The 24,604-nt window shown below is 38.8% G+C and overlaps 1 protein-coding gene across 1 annotated transcript in view; it reads left to right on the forward strand.

Moving 5' to 3' along the window:
* grb10b (growth factor receptor-bound protein 10b) overlaps positions 1 to 24,604 on the forward strand; it is a 68,446-nt gene that overhangs the window by 5,965 nt on the left and 37,877 nt on the right. Inside the window, exons 2-4 of the mRNA XM_008432142.2 lie at positions 7,914 to 8,023; positions 13,500 to 13,596; positions 22,516 to 22,807. Coding sequence (XP_008430364.1) covers positions 7,973 to 8,023; positions 13,500 to 13,596; positions 22,516 to 22,807 — 440 coding nt within the window. The 5' untranslated portion in view covers positions 7,914 to 7,972. The remainder of the gene's footprint in view (positions 1 to 7,913; positions 8,024 to 13,499; positions 13,597 to 22,515; positions 22,808 to 24,604) is intronic.

Genomic DNA, 24,604 nt, shown 5'->3' on the forward strand with positions numbered 1-24,604 from the left:
GCGGCCAACTTTACGAGCGTTGCTGCTTCCAACCCTCGTCCATTCATCTGTGCTATTGCATAACTCATGGTTCTCCCAGGCGGCCGAATGACATCCTCATCCAATTAGGCACTGTCCACATTTCCAAAAGGTTTTTCTCCCAGAGTGGCGCTATTCAGCCTCACCCGGTATGACATCAGGCCCTCTCTTATAGCCCCACTTTACGCTGTTGCTCCCAAATAATGAAAGCTGCCAATTAATGACTAATCAACATGTGCAACAAGCAGGTCCAGCGAAGAGTGACTGCCGTCTAATCTGCTGATTGAAGCAGAACACAAGGATGCTCTGTTAAACTCTCTCCTTCCATAACGGAGAACTGGATTGCTGAAGAAACGGGTGACAGTTTTGTAAATCTCATAATTTACAGATGAATTTCTTGTAATTTTAGGGGCTAAATGAAATGTTCCCTCGCTGAACCATTGAAAAAGTTATTTTTATTTTTTTAAATCAATAAAACTTGGAGATATTTATGCAAAAGAGTCGTAGGACTCTAAAGTGACTGGAGAATCATGTAGTAGACAAGTGGATGGAGCTCTTTGTCCATGACTCCCTCCATTAACATGTGTAGAACATGCTTCTTTTAATTATTTTGATTACTAATAATTGGAGCCCCTCCCCAGCTCCTCCTGGGTTTAGTTTGCACTTAGTGCATCGATTTTACTCCCTTCTCCACTACGCACACTGAATTGGAGCTGTTCCGCTTCTTCAATGAACACGCTGTTTATGTTGTGGAACAAAGTGTACAAGACGAGGGGAGGAGTGAGACCAGGGGGGGTGAGGGGGTGGTGGGGGTCCTGGGCTATGGTCGGGTGAATATATTTAGGGGAGGGGTAGAGCTGGTGTGTTTTGCAAGGGGAGCCAACATGTGGGAGCTCAGTTTGGTGGGTGTGGTAAGTGAGAGGGGGTGTCACCCTCGTCTGATCTGTTCGGTCTTTTCAGGACGACGGTTTTTGTTTTCATGTTTGAATTTTTAGTACAACCCCTATGTTGCTTTTCGATATACTTCCACAAGTTTACTTGTAAAATCGTGTTTATTTCCTACATGTGACGAGTGCACTGTACCGAAGTTGTTCTTTAAAATAAAATAACAGCAGCCTGGGGTGAGAGCAGTGAAAATCAAAGCAGTGAAACAGTAGACGTTAAATGCTAAAGGATCAGAGGATTACTCTCGGGACTTCTGTGCGAGTGAAACTCTTTTGTATTATACATTGACATATGAGCTCTTCTTGTTGGTATAAATTATTGATAAACTCTCTTCATATATGTGGAAATGCACCAGGGAGATTTTTATTTCTAGATTTTCAGCCTGCTGATGTGGTATTTTCTCCGTGATTTACTATTTTACATACATGATTTGACTTTCTCTTCATATAGTGAAATGTATTAGAGCAGAATAAGAAAATAAACTTCTTAATTGGCTAACAGCATAAACTCACTGATTTTTGACATGATAATGACACCAGATTTCAGGCTCTTTTCTGTCTTTCAGATACGATTTCTTGTCTAATAGCCTTATAATCCTTTTCATATCCTCTAAGTTCATTTTTAAACACCTTACTTCTTCGGCTTACTCCTTCAGTGGCTGTCAACGGCTTGACGTATCCATGTGTGTCTGAAAGTGAAGTCATAATGAGCATTTTGTGGAACAAGTTCTGTCATGTTCTGTAAAGTATATGTTTCGTTTTCTATCCCCCCGTGGCGTATAGTCGTCTGCCTTGCGATGGAGGCTGCAGAATTCACATTGTTGCACTATTTCAGGAGGAGTATATCGCTTTTCTTCTGAAGTGTAATTCTAAGTTTTCTTTCTTTTACCCCATATTTGAGAATCACCTAACTATCTGTAATTTAATTTAAAAATGTTCCCAGAACTGATCATGAAGGGGTTTGCAGAATTAATCAGAAAGTAGCTGCTGTGAGTTGATCATCATCGGCGCAGACAAAGCGTCTGCCTAGCATAGATGCCATGGTTGCATAGCAGTTAGATAAATCATGCAGCTGTGGATTAAACGTGTACCACATGTAGCCTCTTAGGTCAATGCACGGGTGCAAAACATACGTGGGAACGTGGCTCAACTGGAGATCCTGTGCTACGTGTGGCGCGCTCGCTAACTAGTAAACGATCAATAAGTCGAGCCGACAAGTGGCTGTTTCCAGTCACCAGGCTGCGTTTAAGCTTTCTTTGCCTGAAACATGTCTATTTAGACCATAGGACAGGCTGTTATCGTTATCAGTGCTTCTAAAACTTTAATTAAGTTGGAGCAGGCGGTGCTGTTAGTGCTCTGCTGCTCCAGCTATAAAAGCCATCTGCCTAATTAAGATACATTAAAATAGCCTGCTCTTAATCAGTGTGGCCCACTCTGTTGCAAGTAGTGCAACTGTCAGCAATCAATGCCAGATGAAGACATTTCTTATTCTTTCTGGTTTGCATGATCGTGCTCTAGGCAGATCCTCCCCCCCCACCCCCAAGGTGCAGCAGTGTGTCTTTGAAGGCCTTCAACATCACTACTATGAGATGAGAGACGTCAAGCCCGTTCCAGCTGTACTGTGTCTCGAGGGATGCCCCAGGGCTGCAGCAGGACTCCATAGATCACACTTTTGCTTTGAGCCTCATTATCTTAGGGTAAATTCAACAAAGGGGGGAAAAAATCAATCACTGCGCGTTAAACTCTGTTTGAGGACTTGACACCTTCTAATTGCGAAATGAACTAACTTGGCATGAATGTTCTGAAATAAATTGAAACCGACAGCCTCTACGCTACACCGCAATACCATCATAAAGTTTCCACAGTTTATCTTATTCCCTTCATCTACAGTTTCTAATTACATCATTGCTTGCCTTTTCTTGACAGATTTGCCGTGAAGATTTCTCAATTTAAAAATGCTGTGTGTAAAGTTATCAGGGGGCGACTGGGAAGTTATTCTGAACCACACTTTGGAAATTGACCATCTGCAGAAGTGGGTTAGCATCGCACAAGAGCTTTTAGGTGTAAGATAGAAAACAACCCCATGTAGATTCGAAGCTTACCTAGCTTCAGAGCTAAAACACTTACTTTAATCTCTTTAAACAAAGTCAGCACACCACCTGACCTCCTAGGGCAACAAATGGCACCTTTTGACCCCGTGGACGCCTGGAAGGAGGCTTTCATGCCCTTTCTGTGTGGGTGTGTATGTATCTTAGGTGTCCTCGCAAACATTCAAATAATCTGCCATTCTTAACTTTCTCAAAGCCATCCTGTTTGCAGTACTAACTACATTCCAAATGAAGTTAGACAACATGTGATGTTTATTGTGCTTGGCTTTGAGGAATATATATTTTAAATTTAAATTTCTCTTTAGCATTGGAATCTGGTGCTGTGAGTATCCATCTAGGCCATTATGGTTGAGTGTATTATTCATTATTTTAATAAAAAATAAATAAATTCCTGCTATTTGCAGGTCTTTTGAAACTACTCATTACGTATTCTTGTAATGAGAATGTAGCGAGTTGATAAATCAACTCGTATAACTTTTTTAGCTGTAGTACTCAAGTGAACATCCGTTTAACACTTTGGTGTTTCAGCAGAACTATTTTAACGTCATTGTTTTTACTTATCGTATTTTAGATGTGTCTGTGGGATCTGGTGAGTCTCTAAGCAACTGAGCGTCACCTCTACGAAAAGAGAAATCTTTAGCTCTTTAGGATTTTGCTCTCTAGCCTAAATATCCTAGGCTTCATAGCATCTCTTCACGGTTTATCACTTTGCATTGTTAAAGCTGGATCCTTGAGATGTAAGCACGAACCGGGTTACTTACTGCTACACTAACTAATCTTGTGTCCCTGGGTTCTTTGTAATGATCAGTTACACAACATCTTGCTGTCTTAGTTGATAACTGTGCTCACGAACCAAGGTCAAATTCTGCAGTTCGCAGAAAACTTAAGAGCTTCACTGTGCCCGGGACTCAATAAGTGGATGCTGTATTAGATTTCTAAAAGCTGCCATTCATTGCAAGTAAATGAAATTAACTTGAGCAGAGGAATCCCCCAATTAGATAATTCTCTTACCACTAATGGCTTAATAACACTAGTGCAATGCTCTATAATATTGCCCTTGTAACTCATGAACAACAAATTTACATATGAACTTTAATGGGGCTGAATTCATTTTCAATAAGTGAACTTTGTTTGGAATGTCCTGGAATGCCCACTTTATAATTTGCTTTTGTGACATACAGTAACATGTTCAATGACTTCACAGATGCATATTTGAGTAAACTCAACCTTGTCTTCCTCTTTTGTAGAAACACTGCACATCTACAAAAATAATAAAAAGCACAAACTCTGCTTATTTGCTCAAACTATGTTTAGTTTCTGGTTTTTTTATTTAGTTGTGTTAGGTTCCTAATTTTGTAAGATTGCAACTCACTAAAATGTGTGCAATAGCAGCCAATTCTGTCTCTTTTACTCAATCAACAGATACTGAGTATTAGGGAATTCCTTTTGCTGAATTAATAAAATAATCTGTATGACCTAAAATCCATTTTTGTGGATGACGATATTATTGTCATCATCATTTTCATCAAATGTTTATTCCAGACATATAAAGTGGTCAGTAGTAAATGGATAATAAGCATAAAAAAGATATTCATGTTAATACATTCCGAAAGAAAAATCCATTACGCATAATCTTGTTCTCAGAGGTACAAATAAATGATGGCTGCCACTGCACATGGCTAGAAAAAGCCAGCACTTTTGCATTATTTTCATAAAAGATTTTTCCAACTGCTGTGTTACAAGAATGATGAAAACATTTCTTTATTTTGAATGACCCTTTTGAATCTTTAGAAAAATATTTAAAAGTTATTACAATCTGTATTACACTTGAAATTTATTAGGTACTTTTTGTACTAATAAATAGTTTTTCAAACTATCTGGTCAGTCATAGGAAAACTTGCCTTTGGCAGTCTTATTTTTTACACAGGACACATAATTCAAGTCCACCTTTGCATTTGAACATTTGAAGTCCCCCATCTAACATGAGCCCCTACGCAAGGTTGAGCAAACATTACTTTAATTAATCCTCATGCTGTAACTGCCCGGCTCAGTACAGTCACTGCCCCCCCAAAGTCTCCAAGTTCTTCTATGACAGTAATTGAGTTGTCAGGGCTGCTGATGGTTAGACCCCAGAGCACTGTTCAAGTGGAATTTATTGAGTCAAAGGCCTCAGAGAGAGTCTAATCCCTGCAGAGGAATGGCTTTGATTATGTCAGCTGCAGTAGTGTAGGTGCATGCATGTTGGATCAGTGTATTCATCTAGGAGAGTTGCTGAGGCTTTGAAAATCAGAACTTTGAAAATTCACCTGCAGTTACATGGGATGTTTAAGCTCTTTTCCACGTTTCAGGAATTCTCACGGGCTGAAAAGTATCAATTTTTAAGGGAAAACGTCTGTTAAACATCCGTCTGTCCCTGCCTCTTACTCCAGACAAGCTCATCTGTTGCACAGTTCTACCCTCCACAGATGGGGACAAGAGTTTTTCTGGCTTAATGAGGGCTTGCTTGGAGGGCATGGGCTACTATTAATTTGCTACGTTTTTGTTTTAAGCTGTTTGTAAATAATGTGCAAATGATGAGTTGTCCTTAACGGGCAGCCTCTTAGGCCACATACATGGAATGCTCATTCACATTGCACAGTCGTTTCAGGGGTACTGGCATTGTTTTTCTTTTAAAATGGACACAAAGTCATTATAAGCATACTGAAGTATGAAAGAAGCTTGAAGAAGCTTTTAAAAATAACTTCAATAATTTTGTAATATGGTTTAACGTCAGATTTTTATCTTTCACCAATTTTGTTGAACATTGTCGCCTACTTAATGCTTTTTCCATGTATGCCAACAGGAAGTTTGAATTGTGGATGCTGTAGATAACTGCATTATTCAAAAGAAGAGCTGTGTCTTCCGTTGAAATTTCTTTAATGCAGCTTTTACAACAAGATTCCCATTTTAACACTGGAGGAGTTACAATGTAAAGTCAGTGTATGATCGGCAACTCGTTCACAGTCCTCGTGTGTTTAGAAATGCTTCTCTGCATGTCATGGTTGGAAAGGTTGTGATCTTGAAAGTCTGTGTTGAGGATGAATTTCAAAAACCAAGCAAGCGGTGTGGCTTGTATACTTGACACGTGTGTTGGTGACCTTTAGAGGGATCCTGTTAACTCCGGATTGATGTCTTTTCATTAGTAGAGATGCGGTGCTAATCTGTTGTAATGGAAGGATAGATAGGAATATATGTTTATCCTTACTTAAAGTCATAAACCTCAGAATATGTTTTAACCCTCCTGTTGTCCTCGGGTCAAAATGACCGAGATTTGTATGTGTTTTCCCTATACACAGAAAATGAGGACAACAGCAGAGGAAATATGAGCTTCCTCTGAAGTGTGTGATCAGCTTGATTGGAAAAACAGAAGAGCATGCGGTTGTGTGTGCAACAAAACCTTTAGTAAGCTCTTTTTATAGTTGTTTTTTTTCTCCCAGAAACAGAAAAAAGCTAATCGATGAATGTTCTCAGGGAAATCCCAGGCATGACACGCAAAGACACCTTTTGGAACCAGTTCAGTTCAGAGGCATCAAAACTAGTCCAGTAAGCCATCGGTCTCGTAGCACTTCAGCAAGATGAATTTTTGCTAAAAAAAAATTTATATGACATAATGTTTCCTTTTTCTTGGCCTGGCACGAACACAGATTTCAAACATAATTTCCTAAGTCTTTCACTTGAACTGTGATTTAATTCAGTTTCAACCAGTGGGGGGATATTTTACCTTCAAAATCTTTCTCACACTTATTTCAGCCTTACTGTTTGCAGCGTGGCTAGCCCGTTACACAAGATGAGAGATTCCAATTTTTGATCATGACAAATATGCACTTTTTTCTCCTTCCCATTTATTAATGAGCAGCTAGTAGTATACTTCTAACCTGGGTTCTGGGTCAGACTCCACCAGCAACGACGCATCTACATGTGGTGATTGTGTCCACTCCTGTGCTTACAGTTACAGTTTTTCACACGTCGCAACTGCACGTTCATTTACGATTAATTTGCAGGTAATCGAGGCTAACACTTATCCTTGCAGGACATTGTGTACAAGCAGAAACGCACACATTCAGTATAAACACAGCAAGGCCACAAGGGCAACCCAGCAGCGACCGCTAATGCAAACATGAGATAATATTAGCTGCCTCTGAAACAGCAGCTCATGTTTTTAAATACAGACCTGGGGTCATGAACTGCTGTATAAAAGCCCATCACAGTTATGAGCCCGGGCCGCTTGGCTCTAAATATTCCCCGGGGTCTAACTTCAGATCTGGAAATATGCCGGCAGGGTATTTTTGGGGGAGTGTTTACAGGTGCTTGTTTAGTAGCAGCAGCAGTGCCTGGAGGTTAGTAGGCTACCCACTTTAAGATGTTCAAATAAAGTCTCACTGTTGAATTTGTGGTTATTTTGACCAAAGATGGCCGGGACGTTGGCGTCCTAAAACTGCCAACCATATTTGGGTTTTGTTTGCTGTTGTAGCAGTAGTAAGAAAATGTCACATGTCTGCAAATTGGTTTAATTGTTCACGTTGAACTGAAATCCGATAAAAAAATAATATATTTTTTTTAACCTTGGTGTACGTTGAAACAGCGACTATCCCATTGTTAACAGCAGGTTGAGTCTGTTTCAGTCAATGTTCGTTTTGCACAGATTTTTCATCTCAAAACTTGGAATTTGTTGCCTGTTTTTTAAATCATCCACCAGATTTCCTGTTTTTTTCTCTCCTCTCTTCAGACTTTACCACATCGCAACACATTTTCACTTTTATGTCTTTTCACTAATGTATTTTTCTCTTATTAACTTTCTATTCAGGTTCCGCTTTGTACACCCTGTTCTCCAGCCTTAAAAATCGTTGAGAGGTCTCTGAAACCATGGCTGTGGCCGGATGTCCGGATTACTTCCTGCATCATCCAAATTACCAGGTAAATACCAATTTCCTGTGTATTAGTTCTAATCTTCTTGAATAAGTCCACCAGTTCTGTCGGTGGTTGTTTGATGAACTACTGAGTGATTTTGGTCAAATTATACATGACTCCACCTAATATGCAAAGCCAGACTTTAAATGTTCCAGAACCTACCTTACTGGATAACTTACAAACGCTTAAACAAGAGAAAATTCACAGGAAGGACCTGAATTGTGTATGCTTTTCTTTTTTTCCACACTTATTTCACTCACTCAAGCAGCAGACACCGATGCAGTCGTGAGTAACTTCAGCCACGGAACATGTGCATTTATGCAGCTCCATCTTAAAGCCGTGGGAAGACCCATGCTGAAGCTTTTACTTGGCTGTCCTCAAAAGACTGGGTTTTAGCCTTCAGATGCAGGTGGACTGCTGGGTTTTGACCTGTAGATCTGATTCTCCTGAGTTGAGCCATCCTCTCACTGATCTGTTGTTAAGTCTACCTTATATAACAGAGGAACATAAACTGGGCACCATAAGGACCTTACACCAAAGTCTTCCCCACAATTGCTGAACTGGGGGAAAAGCTAAATGAGCAAATGTAGAAAGTTCTTGAAACCAGCAGCTAAATGAACCCAACCGTCAGTCTGGTTAAAAATCAGCCTACCTTTTAGAATAACTGAATAAATCACAGGACGTGGAGGGAAATTTTTATTTTTTTTATAATTTTTATTTTTTTTTATCAGCCTGTCGATCATTCATAAGCACCAGGATACACAGTAAGGAACATTAAAAGTTTGTAGAAAAGGCATGCTTTTGGATTAGAAAAGTGGTGCTATTAGCCTAGTCTGGATATTGTTAGCCTCCTCATCAAGGTTTATACTGTACCCTTTGAACCAAGAGCAAAAGGTTAGCAAGTTCGGCCTTAATGAGATAGAGAGTTTGGTGTTAATGCCCAGACCTTAAAGAGCGGTAAACCCAGGAACTGCTGGAGGCTGCGTTTGGATGTGAATGTGTATCCTTGATTGGGCATACGAATATTTGTGGAAGAGTGAAGTTTCATTTGCTGTTCCACAGGAGTAAACATTTTTTATTTAATTTTGTAGGCCTGTGTCTAAGAGGGTATAAATAACATCTAATATCTAGACATATGACCACCCATCGTGTTTATTCATTGTGTATTTATGGTTATAATTTTGTTTTTGTACTTGCGTCATTTAAAAGCTGCAGGATGTCTTTCAGCTGGAGTAAATACAAACAGGTTTCCAAATGTTTTGAACGCAGAAAACAATACTTGGTCTCGGGTAGAATCAAAAAGTACAGACCACTAACTGCAAAAACACTCTTCTCCAAAGAAGAGAAGCGTGCTGGATCACAAGCAATCTCTCTTAGGATTCTTGAAAATAATTTACAGCCATCGCAATAATAACATTTTGTTTCCTTTTTGGTGTTGCTCACTCGACCAGCTTGTTATTTTGCATTCATTCATTACTGCTGCAAATATATTGATAAGCATGATGTCAATATCAACAAAAGACATAAGCAACAAAGCTCATACACATTTTTGGATGGATTGGTATTGATGGTGCATCAATCAGACTGCTGTACCAGATTTCTGTTCTGGGTTTTTTAAAAGTTTGATTGTTAGCATTAAGATGGTTACAATGGCGAGTATTATATATATACATACATACATATATATATATATATANNNNTATATATATAAAAAACTACGTAAATTCAACAGAATGAAGTCCATACCTTATATCTGAATCCAAAACTCTGCCAACATTTCCATATCCCAAATTTTCTGTCAAATACAGAGGGTGAAAGTTGGAAAGCATCAAGCAGCTCAGTCTTGCTGTGCGCTGCTCATCTTCTGAAAGCCCCGTTTTTTCACAACTCCCTCACAACCTTAATGACCTGCAGACATATCTTGAGATTCGATGGAAAATAGCTTTTCAATTCTTACATATCCCTGCTTTCCCCTGACTTTATTTTGAATACTTTATAGACACATAATGCAGCTAAGCTTCTCAAGTCTTCACTCGGTAATGGCGTCCGCACTAAAGAGTTGTGTTGCCACTGTGACCTGGCGACATTCAGTGTGACGTGTTCACCGATTGGAACAATTATTTTGAATTGTTAAGGCAGTTGAAGCTGAAAATTTAGTCGGTGGCAGCGGATTTCTCTGTGAATCTTTTATTGCTACAAAATTTCCCTGCGGGAATGTACGGTCTCATATCTTGTGCCCGAGAGAAACATTTCTCCAAACTTCCTCTCTTGCATTTTATGGAAAGTTCTGCAACAAAATCTCTTTCATTCCATTTCACCTGCTCTCCATTTCTGTCAGAAATTATGCCATCATAGTGCCAAAGAGTTCAATGTCCCTTATAGTTTATAGACACAAAACATTTTGTTTAGTTGAGACTTAAAGATTTGAGTTCTTGGCTAGAGCTGGGCATCACCTTTTTCTTTTTTTTCTTTTCTCAACATTTTGGGTCGGTGTATGGAGGGTAATGTACACTCTCATGTGCACGGTGCACAGAAGCAAACATGCATAGCAGTCTGCATGCACAGAAGCCCTCACTGGGCTGTTTACAAACCGTTCAGCTGTAACAGATGTACCTTGACTTGCTGAATGAGAAAACCCATTCAGTGTGAAATTCCAGAGTTATGGAAGATTTCTTTCCTTGATAAAACTGCAGAGCCGTGATCCAAAACAGATTCGCATGAAGATAGCATTGATTCCGAACAGGGAGGATTGTTTTGAAACGTTAATCTTTTTATAAAGTGAATACATTTTATGCGGGTTCTAATTTGAAAGAAAACTGTTAGCTGGGGGGGCGGGGGGATAATTGATGTAATACGTTTTGGTAATATTTTTAGAAACGACAGTGTGACCTAATTCTTCATGTGCTGAAGTAAAGCTAAACCAAAGTGAAACACTGAACTGCTGTGTAAGCAGAACGTAGGGAATGTTTGCCAAAGAAACAAGATGTTCTGTAAACTACCAGTCAGCCCCTCCAAATCTTTGTTGGATCACTTGGATAAACATTCACATTTGCTGAGTGAAAGCTGCAGATAGCTGAATCATTTTGGGTTTGGACTAGAAATTACATGCGTTACTAAAGTATGTGAACATATTTTGTATTTGTTTAAAAAGAAATAGATATAAGATTTTGATTCCACTTGATACACATATATTTGTCACAGTTAATTATTCACTGGATTTCGGAAGGTTTTGTAGATTTGGTCACATGTCATTGTAGACAAGAAATGGAGGTTTAGGTCCCTGACATTAACAACTGTCTTGTATGTAGGAATATACAGTAAATTAGGTAAATAAGACATCAGCAATTGACTATACAAGAACATATATTCAATTGCTTTAAAGTTGAAGTGCTATTCAAATGTTGCTGCAACAACGAGACATTCTTCTTTTTCATGCTGCACTGTGCACATGCTCCGTTTGCACTGACGGTGATTCGTTCACCTCAGCTTACCAAAAGCTTGAAAGGCAGCCGCTACAGGCGTTATAACTCACTCTGATTTAAATCAAGTCCACAGCTGCGGAACATAGGGAATGTTTTGAGCTACACAGAATATTAATAAACGCATACTTCAAAAAGGACTTAATGATTCTCAACATGTCTTTAACACCAGCATGAAACAGGTTTTTAGAGATGACAAAATACACAGCGTGTCAGAAAACAATGTGACTGCAGCTTTTGTTTTCCTCAACCCATGCCGATGTTTCCAACTCAAAAGTTTTCTCTTAATATTTTTACTACATTCAGAATTATAGGTTTGCTTACATTTTTGAGATGTTTTCCCCAGTGGATTTTTTTTTCCCTTTTGTTTTTGTGCATTACATAACTCCGGTTAAGTTGAAGAGTTGTCTGACAAACTGCAGACAGTGAAAACAACCTGGCAACGTAATGAAATTACATCATTTGACCTGTTGAAACCTTTATTGCTTAATCTGAGCCAGCATAAACATAGAACCAATGGTATTGTTTTGGATCATTTTCAGCTGCTCCCTCTTGGCCAAAAGTGTCTTGATGACCTCGGTACTGAACCAAATCCCAGCCATTACATTTAACCTGACTCTGACATCTTTTAAAGGTGTAATTTGACATGTAGACCTGATCTCTTTTTGTTGTTGTTGTTCATTTGAGGCTCAATCTCCTCAACTTTGTCTCTGCCCTGCTTTCAGGGCCTTAGCTTTGCCTCTGACCCTCTTCTGACCCCTTTCAAAAAGTTGCACCCTCAGCCCCTTGACTCCTCAGCACTCCTTTCAACTTCTTCAATATGAACGGGTTTTTGTAAGCTCCTTGTCCAAACTTTGTCTGACCTTGGTCCCATTACGACCCATCTTTAAAGACTTAAGCATCACACGAGGGTCTGTGTGTTTTTACTATCGTTGAGGTTTGTTTCTCTGTAACTGAGGAATGTATGAAAAATGCAAAGGTACAAGCCGTCCATGTATTTCTCCCAGTAACATAAAAATGAAAAATACTTATTTGTCTCACCTTATTATTTTTTCTACTTGTAACCTGATGCTGCTTTAGGTTAGCGTTAATTTAGCTTTCAATGTTCAATCTAGCTTTTTTGTTGGTAAGTGAAATAAAAATCTAATTTCTTTTGTTTGAGTTTTTTTTTTTATTTAGCTGTTTGTTCCCACTGACAGCTGTTAATGCTGCAGTAGGGAGTTCTGACAAAAGCATTTTGACTAAGCACTCCCTACACAATCTGTTCAGGAAGTCCGACCCATTTATTTGACTCATTTGCGCATGTGCGGAAGAAATCCTAACAAATTATTCTTACACTGCACATCAGCAAAGTGTAACATACTTATTAATATTAATTAACATATTTATTGCTATATTACCTATTTTCCTAGAGAATGTTATAATTTCCTTTATGAATAATTGTCATAATTTAGTTAAAAAACTATAAGAAAAAAGTTGTGTGTTGGACTCGCTGGACTGTTAGCTAGTAGCTACCTTCTATGCGCCCTCTGGTGGACTCCTCATTGACGAAAAAAGGACCTTTATTTTTACAATAGTCACATCTTTTATGAGATTAACTAAATGTTTTATCGGATTGTACAAAACTACACACCATTTGTTCATGGGAAACAGCAACCTGGTATCTTTCTTGACGCTTGATTATTGTACAATGGCCCATTTACTTGATTTATTTATTTATTTTTAAGCAGTATTGCAAAATGCAGTTAAACCATTTTAAACTTTATTTCTTGTTATTATCTTTAAAAGAGCAAACAAAAGCAAAAGCAAACAAAATACCCTTCCTGGAAGTACTTCTATTAGCACATGCGCAAGTTAGCGGATGGCATGGCTTGTGCTTCCAGAACAATCCGTCTCCCTTTGCAATCTTGTTCACGAATGAGGGATGAACATCTTTAATAAGAGTTTCTTTTTGTGTTGTTTTATTCCATCTCACAAAAAGTTTTTCTTTTAACCCATTTCAGCAGGACAACATAGACCGCTCATCCAATCACCGACAGGCTGACCTCATTCGTCCAAGCTTTCAGCCATCAACCAATCAGAGTTCTCCAAACCATCAAGGTTAGTGCTCTCTACCAAAACAATATTTATGGACACGTATTCTTTGTTGCTGTATGTGTGGTGATGTACATACTAAATAACTTTATTATGAAACTTTAAATTGCTTAAGACAAAGATACACACATGTTGACAGATTTTCTCACCACAGAAGGATTGGGAGGTTAGCGGGGTGCGGGGTGGGGGGCTGTTTATTATTCTCTACTGTATGCCAGACCTGGGTCACCGCCTGTAATCTATATTTGGGTTTCTTGCACTGTAAACATTTAAGCTGTTCAAAGGGTGTTCTGCATAGACACTGTGTGCCAATATAATTGTTCTGTGTAACTAATTGTGCCACACAGGGTCCATCCATGATAATCGGAGCATGAGATTAAAGTACAATATTGGCTCAGCATGAGAGGTAAGGGCGGGGAGTCTGTGAAGGCTCGATCAGCGAATGAGAGCGCTTGGCTCTGGCATGGGGAGTAAATGGAGCAGAAATTACATTGTCATTTTTCAGCATCAGGCAGGTTGGATGCATCTCCCAAACAGTGGAATACAGATGACTTTAATATAGCAATAATTGTGTTCAAACAGTACATGGTGTTTGTGTAATGATGTGGTAATAATCTAGCAGCATTAAATCATGTATAATTCTTTCTCTGTTCTTTTGAATGAGTTACATGATTAAAACGAAGAAGTACCTATAGATTAGTAACAAGACTTATTAATAAAGTTTGACCTGCAGTAGATGTGTGATTCTCCAGTTTTGTGCAGATGATTCTACATTTTTTGCAGATTCTGAATCCTCTTTAGGAAATATGGGAGGACAAAGGAGCTTTTTATAACAAAGACAAATTAGTTACACAGTTGACATTTTAAACTGCCTTTATTTTGTTAGCAATTTGCTAATTTACTGCAGCCTACGTTTGTAAAACAGCAGGAACTGGACATATTCCTTAGAAAGTGCAGAATGGTACCATGACTCTCAAAGGGTACCAACTTTTCAAAGTCTAGGATGTTTCGTCACAGAGGTTGGAAGCTCAACAGCACAAGGCAGAGCTTTCCTTTGCTGCATTTATCCTTCCAATATTATCCTGAAAATCTTTCTCACTCACTTTTCACTGCCTGTAAAGATGAGACTTGGTTTCTAAATACTTTCTTACATCCCTGTGCTTCCTCTGACTTCATCTGCAAACACCTTGCCGGCAAACTGTCAGCCATCTTCGTTCAGTGATGACTTTGACACACAAAGACAGGTTTTTGCATTGACTGGTTGCAGATTTGTTTTAGTTTCCAACCAGCCAACCGCTGTTAAGGGCCAAAAAGCTTAAAATTGTCACAATTTAGTCAATAAATTATGTTTGCTCACTTTCAAATCAAAACTCCACTTCAGTTGTTTCACTTGACCACATGTATTTGCATAAATACAGATGTTTGCATGTGCATATTTCTTATTGCATATTGCTTGTTTCCCTTTAATTTTATCCTGGAAGGATCCCATTGTTTTCCCTCTCACATTTAGAAACATAAAACCTTATCAGTGGAAGGAACGCCTTTTTTCTATTATTTTTTTATTTGGACGTCTTGTGCTCCTTATCTGAAATAATTCATTGTTGATTGTAAAACTTGCCACATTTTTTTTGTTATGTTCTCACATATGAAATCTTATATTTTTTTTAAAGAAATGTGATGTATTACTGTTTGCATTGACTGTGGCTATAAAGTTGTTAGTCAACTATGAGATAAAGTTATCTAAAGGGGACTTTGTGAAGACTGTGGTTTCATTGGCAACCTCTTAGAATGACCAGAATGTTATGTTCTCAAGATATCTTTCTGAGATGCGGCGGTCACATCCTGTTCCTTATTGTAACAAAGTCACTGATGGTGTCAGAATGGCACACTTTGTTTATGTGAAACGATAACGATAGCCTTTTCAGGGCAATGGGGAACTCAAGCAGATCCCTGCTGCTGTGATGGATCTTCACACTTTTTCCTTGCATGGAGACAAAGTGGCTGTACCGATGAGATATCAATTATTATGTAAACGCAGAACACTTTCAGTAGTTAGTTTTTTTTTTGTTTTTTTTTACCTTCGCCAGTATTATTGACTTTGAAAACATTCCCTCCACATGCCATGATCATTCTTTCACACATACATTCCTGCCTGCAGCACTTGCTCAAAAAGTAAAGAACCATATAAAGCCTGGATCTTATCCTACAGGTGGGTAATAAACTATAAAGGGACTGAACTGCTTCCAGCAGCTGTAATAGCATTCACAGCAAGCAGTAGCGTAGCTTTAGCTGAGGGGTGAGTGCAAGCATGCAACCGAAGAAATGAGATGGTGCTAATTACCCTGCAAGAATATAAACATGTTGTAGACTGTACAGTGACAGTAGCAATAGGTGCATGAAAAATTCTTTAGAAAATGACAGGAAACGCCAACTCTGTTCCAGACTGAGACTGTTCCTCTGTATTTTGTTGGGATATTTTTCTTTGGACCATAGAAAATTAACAGACAGAGATAGTCAGGGTTACACTCAACAACTCAGTTAATTAATCCCTAATGCTGCAAATGATCAATCTCAGATAGGATGCATGTTGTCTGTTGATGTGATTGACGTGAACATCTACCAACCTTAGTCTTTCAAGTTACGGAGATATAATATTCACCCCATTAAAAATATAAATCGTTGTGTTTATGCTCAAAAGTAGTAGATAATTTGCTAGCAGTGTTAACAACAGGAAGTGCTTTTATTTTGAAGGGCCATTCATGTCTTTATGAAGCTTGTAAATTGTCCACTCTTTTTCTTACAGAGCAAAATATAGGTTTAGTGGCTGCCCGCCTCCCTACTTCGAAACAGATGATGGCCTGCAAGATTATTTGGAAACCCTATAATAAATCTGCATTTTATTCTCCAAGATTTAGAATACATTTCAAAATAAAGACTTAGGGAATGATCTAGTGCTTGGTCAAAAATAAAACACAATTTCTGAATAAACTTGGCAAAAAAAAAAACAAGCCAATCCCATGCGTCATTGTAGGGATGGTGGTCTCAGGCTTGAAAGTCTCCCCTTTTCCACAGCCTGTATAAGTGGTCATTATGGGGAATAACTTCTGTTTTAGTTTCATTGGAGTGGAAAATCGGGGTCTTTTTCACTGAGCACAGTTGTAAACTGTAACTTGGCTTTTTACATTGTATTTAAAGTTAATGACTCTTCCTCTCTTGGTGGCCTTTTAGCCCGTGTAGAGGACTGCTTTTATTGTCTTCAGGCAGGACCTTTCACAAGGTTGTTGAAAGAAAAAACAAAACCTTTCCTTTCTATATATTTCTCAATTTAAAAAAGAATTATCTAAAATTTTCCCATTATTCTGGCATGTAACAATGATCTGAAACATGCAAAGTGTAATGATAGTTAAAATAATTTTAAGACAAAAAGTTTTTTTGTCTTGTCTTTGTGTAAAGTGTATCCAACTTGGTTTCAACTGTACATCATAGCTGTGGTCTTAATCACCTTGAATGTTTGAGTAACGGCAACATTAAACAAGAAATGAAAGACAAGCTGCCTTTACCTCCTTTTATTGACACATTCTGTCAAGAATTATCAGAGTAAACCAATAATACTACTATATTGTTTGCATCCACTTCAATAACTGAGAGGAAAGAGCATTAAACATTCAACCAAAATGATATTTGTCATAAGATTGATTATGAGACTTGAGTCTAAAGCCTAAGCTGCAGACTTGAGTCAAAGAAAATGATTCCCTTTTTCCAGATACAATTAGACCCAATATTATTCATGCCCTTGAAAGATAAAAATTTAAAATTACCCTACAAAGCATTAATATTACTTCTCGTGAAAAAAAAACAACCATCTTAGTAATAATACAGTGCATTACTTTCACCCTAAGCCTAAGTATGAATAATTAACTGTATACTACATACGTATATGCCCCGCCCTGTTTTTATCCCATGCTACTTTTTTGTTCTTTTTTCCTTGTTTGTCCTGTTCACATTCTCCCCCTGCTCCTCTTTGACCCTCTCCCTCCCATCTGGAGCCTTTGCCCACAGTGTGTGTGCGTGCGTGTGTGTGTGTGCCGTCACCAGAGGTATTGTAGTGAGAGACCCAGAGCCATGCTTTACAGTGCACTTGCTCTGGCATCGCTCCCACAGATTGCCTTTGAATAGAAACCCCTTTGCCAGGCTTGTATTCACGGGCCGTTGATCCCCCTTATGTGTGTGTGTGCGTGTGTGTTCAGTTTCTGTACTGTAAATGTAAACCCCGTACTCTCCCCTTTTTTTCTGTGGGAGAAAGACCCCTCCTTTATGTTTTGAACTAGAGGGAACAAGTCCAGAATCCATAGTCTACATCCCAGGATTGAGAGGGGCCATACGGGGCTGCCCTTCTCAACAATAGTCTTTTTTTTGTCCATCACTCACTGACTAATGTGCAAAAAAGATATTCAGAACAATTCAGATTGTCACCAAGCTATTCCCTTTTACAGTGAATCACTGTTATTTGGAGTGGCTTAGGTGGAAAATCGATGTAAGCTGTGTTATTTTATAAAACTTATTTGCTGGCAGTAGACGTTCAGTAGAGTAAGGAGGGGGGGTATCCTTCGAGAAGAAAGCGGCCGTAAAGGGATTCAACTTATGAGAGCAAGAACTGTAATATCATTGCTATCTTATGAAAAATCAAGGTTTTATATTTAGAACAGACTGGCACAGTATTTGTAATATAAAACCGTGGATGGAGTACACTCTCAGAGCATAGTTAAGTCTGGGGCTGCATGATAACAGAAAAACAAATAATTGCAATATAGTTGCTGGAAATTTAGATTAACTAACTTTTTACAACTTTTTCTCCTCGTTCACAATTTCCTCCCCACTTTCTGTGAGCGGGAGTATTTTGTTGACTGGATCTACGTGAAATTTCTACATCAAAAACAATGAAAGTCCTTTAAACTGGGCAAATATATTGTTTATTGCATCTCCCTCGAAATATAATAAAATAAAAACAGCAAAGAGGTTCTTAGGGATTGTAAACTTCGACAAATTGATTTTGTATTTAAAGCAGATGGGTGTAGAGGTTTTGAACGTTTTAGAAGCACTGTTTAACCCAACATCTGAAAACCGAAAGGACGTGGCACAGCTGCAAACTCACCAAAACGTTGCCGTCCCTATGAACTAAGAGGCCGTATGAAGAATGAAAGCCAAGAGACCGATGTTAACTCTGGAGACGTATGTGGGAGCTAGATTATAAATATTGATGAATAATGAGCCAGAAGTGCTTGAGTCTACCGTCTTTAAGCAGATATGATTTGGGATAATCACACCTCTTAAAGAAAGAGTGTTTTATTTTAGCGATGTTTTTCCTGACGGAGTGTTTGTATGGTGTCTTCATACCTATTTACTGCTCAAACCGTTTCTGTGTGTCACTCTCATTCAATTTCTACCAGAATTAATGCCCAGGTTATCTTCGTTCATCAATACTAGTTCTTTATTCCATATAGATGCCTGTAGTGTAAGTTGATGTTTGATTCCTGTTCGAGGAATGTTTTTACCTGTTGCTGATTTGTCCTTCATTGCTTAGTTGCGCAGCCTTTTTGTTAGTCGAGTGAAGGTTTGGTATTTTATTTTGGATTTGAGTTCTGTTAGCTGCTCTCGCTGTGTTTGAATCCTAAGGATCTTTACACCTCAAATCACACTTTTTTACTATGTCCATTTCAGATTTAAACACCTCATTGTCTTTAGTCCTCTACATGCTTGCCTATACTATATAGAGGTGCATGCTCTCAGTGTCATCAAACTGTCTTATGCCAGGGAGAGTGACGCACACCTTTGTTTTGTTGTGCAATCGTGAAATCCACCGGTGACTTCAATTGTACGATCAATAGTGACCCACAAATATTTCATCCCCTCCACCCCCCAAGTAGTTTAAGACTTCCATTTCCTTTGTGTGCAAACACTTCTGCTAATCCAAAAGCCAAAGTAGGTCAGAATTTTTTTTTCTGTTATTGCTTACTAGCTTAAGGGAACATGGCTCAACAAAGGAGAAAACCAGATGCAGACCGATTGATGTGTTCAAGTGGAGTGCTCTCACACTATGTGCTAGGACTGATTCCGCCTTATATTAGAAAATGTGTGTTATAGGCGCTCTTTGCGAGTTCGGCAGCTCTGTTCTGCTGCGCTGGTGTCTCTTTCTCCTTCAGTGTGACTTTTTATGCACCATGTGTCTAGTGGTATATAGCTCTTTAGCTCTCCAGGTTATCTATAAGTAGCTGCTTCAGCTTTCCTGTCACTATTAATACCCAGAGATTAACCACCTGTGACTCACAGGCACCTGTGATACGACTGCCTGACACGTTTTCAGGAAAATCTTCGCTAAGACAACACTTAAGGTTTTAATGGGTAGCTTGGAAGAGAGAAATGAGAATATTTACCGCAGCTCTGAAAGCTCCTGCTGCTGTTGTTCCCCCAGGCCTTTTTTCCTTTTTTTTTTCTCCCTTTAAAAAGAAAACTGTTGTATCTCTGCAGTCGCTTTGAAGCCCCTCAGATGCAACCTGAAACCTTACATCCATCAAATTACTGTTTGTGTTTCCTCAGTCAGCCTTTCTGCTTAGGAATGGGACTTTTGCTAACTTTAAAGTGGCCTGACATCTGCAGCACCTCATATGATGCAGCTGTTTGAACCCGGAGCTGTGATGTCGCTAAGCTTTAGCTTCACCTGAGAACTGTTGAATGGTTAATTTACATCAATCAAAAATGTTGACATTAAATTAATTCAATAACCCTCCAGGTAATAAAAACTTACAAAATTAGAAGATTATGTAAAACTATTTATTTTAGCCAAATGGTGTTCTTACCAAAATGGCAGTATATGAAAAACAAAGTGTGTCATGGAGGTGATCAGCCTGAAAGCAACAATCAACTTCGGTTCTGACTGTCTCCACTCTTCTCTGATGTTGTGGGACATTGACTACCAAATAAAATTCTAAATTTATTTTCACGTCTATGTGTGGCGGATCTTAAAGCTCTGACTCCAGCTGCAATACCTACCTTGCGACTCTCACCCAAACTCTTGAATGGACTTACCTTAACAACCATCTCGAGTCTGGGATCATTACTGTCGCTTGTGCGCCATTTTCTTCAAAATTGTTTCCTTCCATTAAATCTTCCTTTTGAAAACACTGGGTCCAGCACTCCCTTAATAGTCAAGTTCTTTTGCAATTACATTTTGTACCTTACTCTATAAAGCACTGTCTTGATTAAAATTCCTCATTAGAGGTCAGACAAAGCAGGCAGTCTGTATGTATATTTCTTCTGTTCTGCAGGATAACAGGTCTAATCTCTTGGGTAGTTTCCATCCCCTATTACGTTTTCTGGAGTTTCATGAGTCTTTTTTATGATTGGAGATTGTCTCCCCCTAGTGGCACACTCTTTTTGCAGCTGCATTTGTGAAGTGTGAATACACCAGCTCGATGATGAACTTTTAAAGATTTTTTTTTCTTTTTTTCAAAATGAATAACTTGTTAAAAGATTAATCACCAGTGCAGCTTGTAATTTAAAATTGTGCAAAGTTAGACACCCATTTCACCCCAGATGATGAAAGTTTTATAGCATAAAGCAATTAGATTAGAATTTCCCCCTCAGCCGAGATGACACTTCTTGAATTTCAATGTGCCTAGAGGTTTTCCAAAGGGCTTTGTAGGATAGATTCTTCCTCCGAGAAGTATTTCTCATCTTGACTTCTAAATACATTTAAAAGCTGGATGTTTGAAACGTGGTGAACTGAGAGCCAAGGCTGGCTTCTCGGCTCGGAGTCCCAGTGGTAAGGAGTTCAGAAGTGCAACGGGCAGGTTTGTGCCTGCACCTGATTTCTCTGGAGATTAAGACCGCTGGGCAGAACAATGTACGTAGTCAAGACTGTCTTTCTGATGAAGCAACTGGGCAAGACTAGGTAGCTATCAGTGTGTTTCTATGTGGTCTTTTGACACACCTACAAACATAGATAATGAAGATAAGGGAGAAATGAGAAAATACTTAAGGCGTATTTGCTTAGTGCAATCTAAGCTTTGTCTTGCATGTTTTAACTTTTTGCCTTTAAAAAATGTATTGTCCAGCAACTTTAAAACATCTGGAAATTCAAAACATGACAGAAATGCCAAACCTCCCAGGACGTGGCAGTCCGCATAAACTGATACCCCGGAAAAGGAGACCAGTGATCAGTGAACTGGGCCAGAATCCCACAGTAACTCTGGAAGAGATGCAGAGATCCGCAGCTCAAGTGGGAGAAACAGGTTGTTTTTTTTTTTGTTTTTTTTTTTTTTTATGCTGCCTAAATCTGGAACAACCTCCCCGAAAACTTGAAATGTTCAGAACTTCAAACTATCTTTGCTTACTAGCATACAGTTCATTAGCTGGTTGCTTCTGATCAAAGCAGCCAGCTAATGAACAGTATGAAACATTTGTTTCTTTCATGCCTTTAGTATCTGTATTTTAACATTATTATTTCATGCCATGCTTTTGTTTTCTTTTGCTTTTTCCTTTGATGTTTTATGAAGCACTTTGAATTGCCTTGCGTATTAATAGTGCTAAATAAATAAACTTGCTTTGTTGTGCCTGTAGCTGTGCACTCTGTAAGTCTGGTCCTTACGGAAGAGTGGCATGAAGAAAGCTATTGTTAAACAAAAGTCACTAACAAGTCAAATTTTGCAGTTTTCTATGTAGGGAACAGAGGAAAAGTATGTGAGACAAGGTGTTCTGGACAAAAATGTAACAATCTGGAAGAATTGTGGTGGAAAACAAAATATAATTTTGAGTTTATTGTGACTTGAATAAGTTTTATGTTTGAAGCTTATAAAAGCTTTTGCAGGGTGCTGTTTGTTGCCACGTTCCCTCGCTGATGTGTCCGTTTTTTTGTCGTTTGCCTGTCAGATGACGACGTCGACTTGGAGGCCTTGGTGAACGACATGAACTCCTCGCTGGAGAGCCTGTACTCCACCTGCAGCGGCCAGCAGACAGAGATAACCCCGCTACTGCACAATGGACAGAGCCCTTGTTCACAACACCACCACCACCACCACCAACATCATCATCATCACACACAACACAGCCAGCCACGGCATCATCACGCCTCACCAGAGCCTCCATCGTCCTCCTCTTCGAATGTGGACCCCCCTCAGACTAAGCTCAGGCGCTCGCAGCCCATGCACATCCTTGCTGTCAGGTTAGTGGGGAGAGAAATGTTTTATTTTTATTTTTATTTTTTATTTAGAAACCTGTAAAGCTGCTTCCCCTGCGACCCGACCACGGATAAGCGGCAGAAAATGGATTAATGGAGAAACCTTTCTCAAATCTGTTATGCAGCTATGAATGTAATAGTAGATAAAAACAGTTCCTTGTCACAGATAAGTGTTACTACACATCAGATTTTATCATTTAAAGATAAAGAAAAAAAAACACTAATTGTTAGTCCGTGGCCTGCAGTACACATGATCACCGGCTTTTGTTCCTTATACTTAAAGCTTTAGCTCTAATAAATGTCTAATTTAGGTATCCTGATTTTGCAGAAAATTGATCCGTTGAAAATTGGCATATGTTTTTCTACAAAGAGTTTTGTTGAGAAATGACAGCAAAAATAATCTTGAGGCACTTGACATTCATTATTGTCAATTCAGTCACAGTTAGTTTTATATTTCATCCAGAAAGTCCAATATTCCAGCAGATGTCATTGGATTTTGAGAGTGCCACAGTCCCCTATTAAACTGACCAGGTACAGGGCAACAGGAGAAAGGAGAAACTTAAAAAGCAACAAAAAACAACAACAAAAAAAAGAACAGGAACAGAATCAGGCTCTGAATCGGCAGTCATCTGCTTTGAACATCACATAAAGAATAGACAAAGGCAGCTGCCGATTGTTGGCAATAAGAAACTGCAGAGTGAAAAAAGACGGTTAAAAACAAAACGTGGTTGAAGTAAATAGAAAATAAAATGTGTTAATCCACTCCTCTGTTGGTTGGGGTCCATATCAGGAAAGCTGAAGGCATACTTAACTTGAACCAGACTGATATTTAACCTGGCCCTGAAAGTTGTCACAATGTCCGTCCTTCTGTCCTGAAGAGAACCTGATAACTAGACTGTTCGATACCATAGCAACCCCAAATAAACCTGCACTGTGAGAGTCAAATGCTCGGTCGGGAATATGAGAAACTGTGAGTTATTTAAAATGAGATAGAGATTGTAATTAAGAACAAGGACCCTCTGAAGATAAACTAAGGCCAGAGAAATGTGATCTCTCCTTCTAGTTTTCATCAGAGCCACTGCTGCTGCATTTTAAACTTTTTATGGGTCAGATACAGCAGCACTTTGCACCCAACAAATGCTTCAGTCTTCTAATGGATTTGTTTTCACAGGTGTGACCTCTGCAAATAACAAAAACCAAAAAAAAATCTCAAAAAGTAGCCTGACCTACTGACCAGATTATCAAAGATTTTACCTCTAATTCATTGGTCAACAACAAAAATTCAAACTTTTAGTTAACTCTTTTTGTCTAATAAATACACCACATCACATTTATGTCAGTCTATTCTCTTCATCTTTTGCAGCAACAGATATCACAGATCTTTGTTTGGAGTGATTTTACAAGCCCAGTGCATATTTTCCTGATAGAAACATTCAAGCTCAGTCAGGCCTGAGACTCCTGAGTTGCTTTGCCGAGTTCAGGCTGAAACTCGAGTTGTGTCACTGCAGTCTTGTGATTTGCCCCAGAATATCGTCTCGTTGAAATGCACATCTCTGCTGTGCCCTTAAGCCTGAAGACTGTGACAAAAGACTTTTCTGTGTAAAATATTCTAATTTCCCGGTTCATTTCTCAGACAAACATCCTCGTGATATCTTTAAACGATCCCAGTTTATAGCTACTGCTAAATGAGTGACTGCTTTTCTTTGATGTCATAGAAAACTATTTAATCTTCATCGATGCAGACAAGAACTTTTTGTATATTGTGATCCGAGTTTCATTTAG

The sequence above is a fragment of the Poecilia reticulata genome, linkage group LG16 (assembly GCF_000633615.1).
Source record: "Poecilia reticulata strain Guanapo linkage group LG16, Guppy_female_1.0+MT, whole genome shotgun sequence".
Taxonomy (NCBI): Eukaryota; Metazoa; Chordata; class Actinopteri; order Cyprinodontiformes; family Poeciliidae; genus Poecilia; species Poecilia reticulata.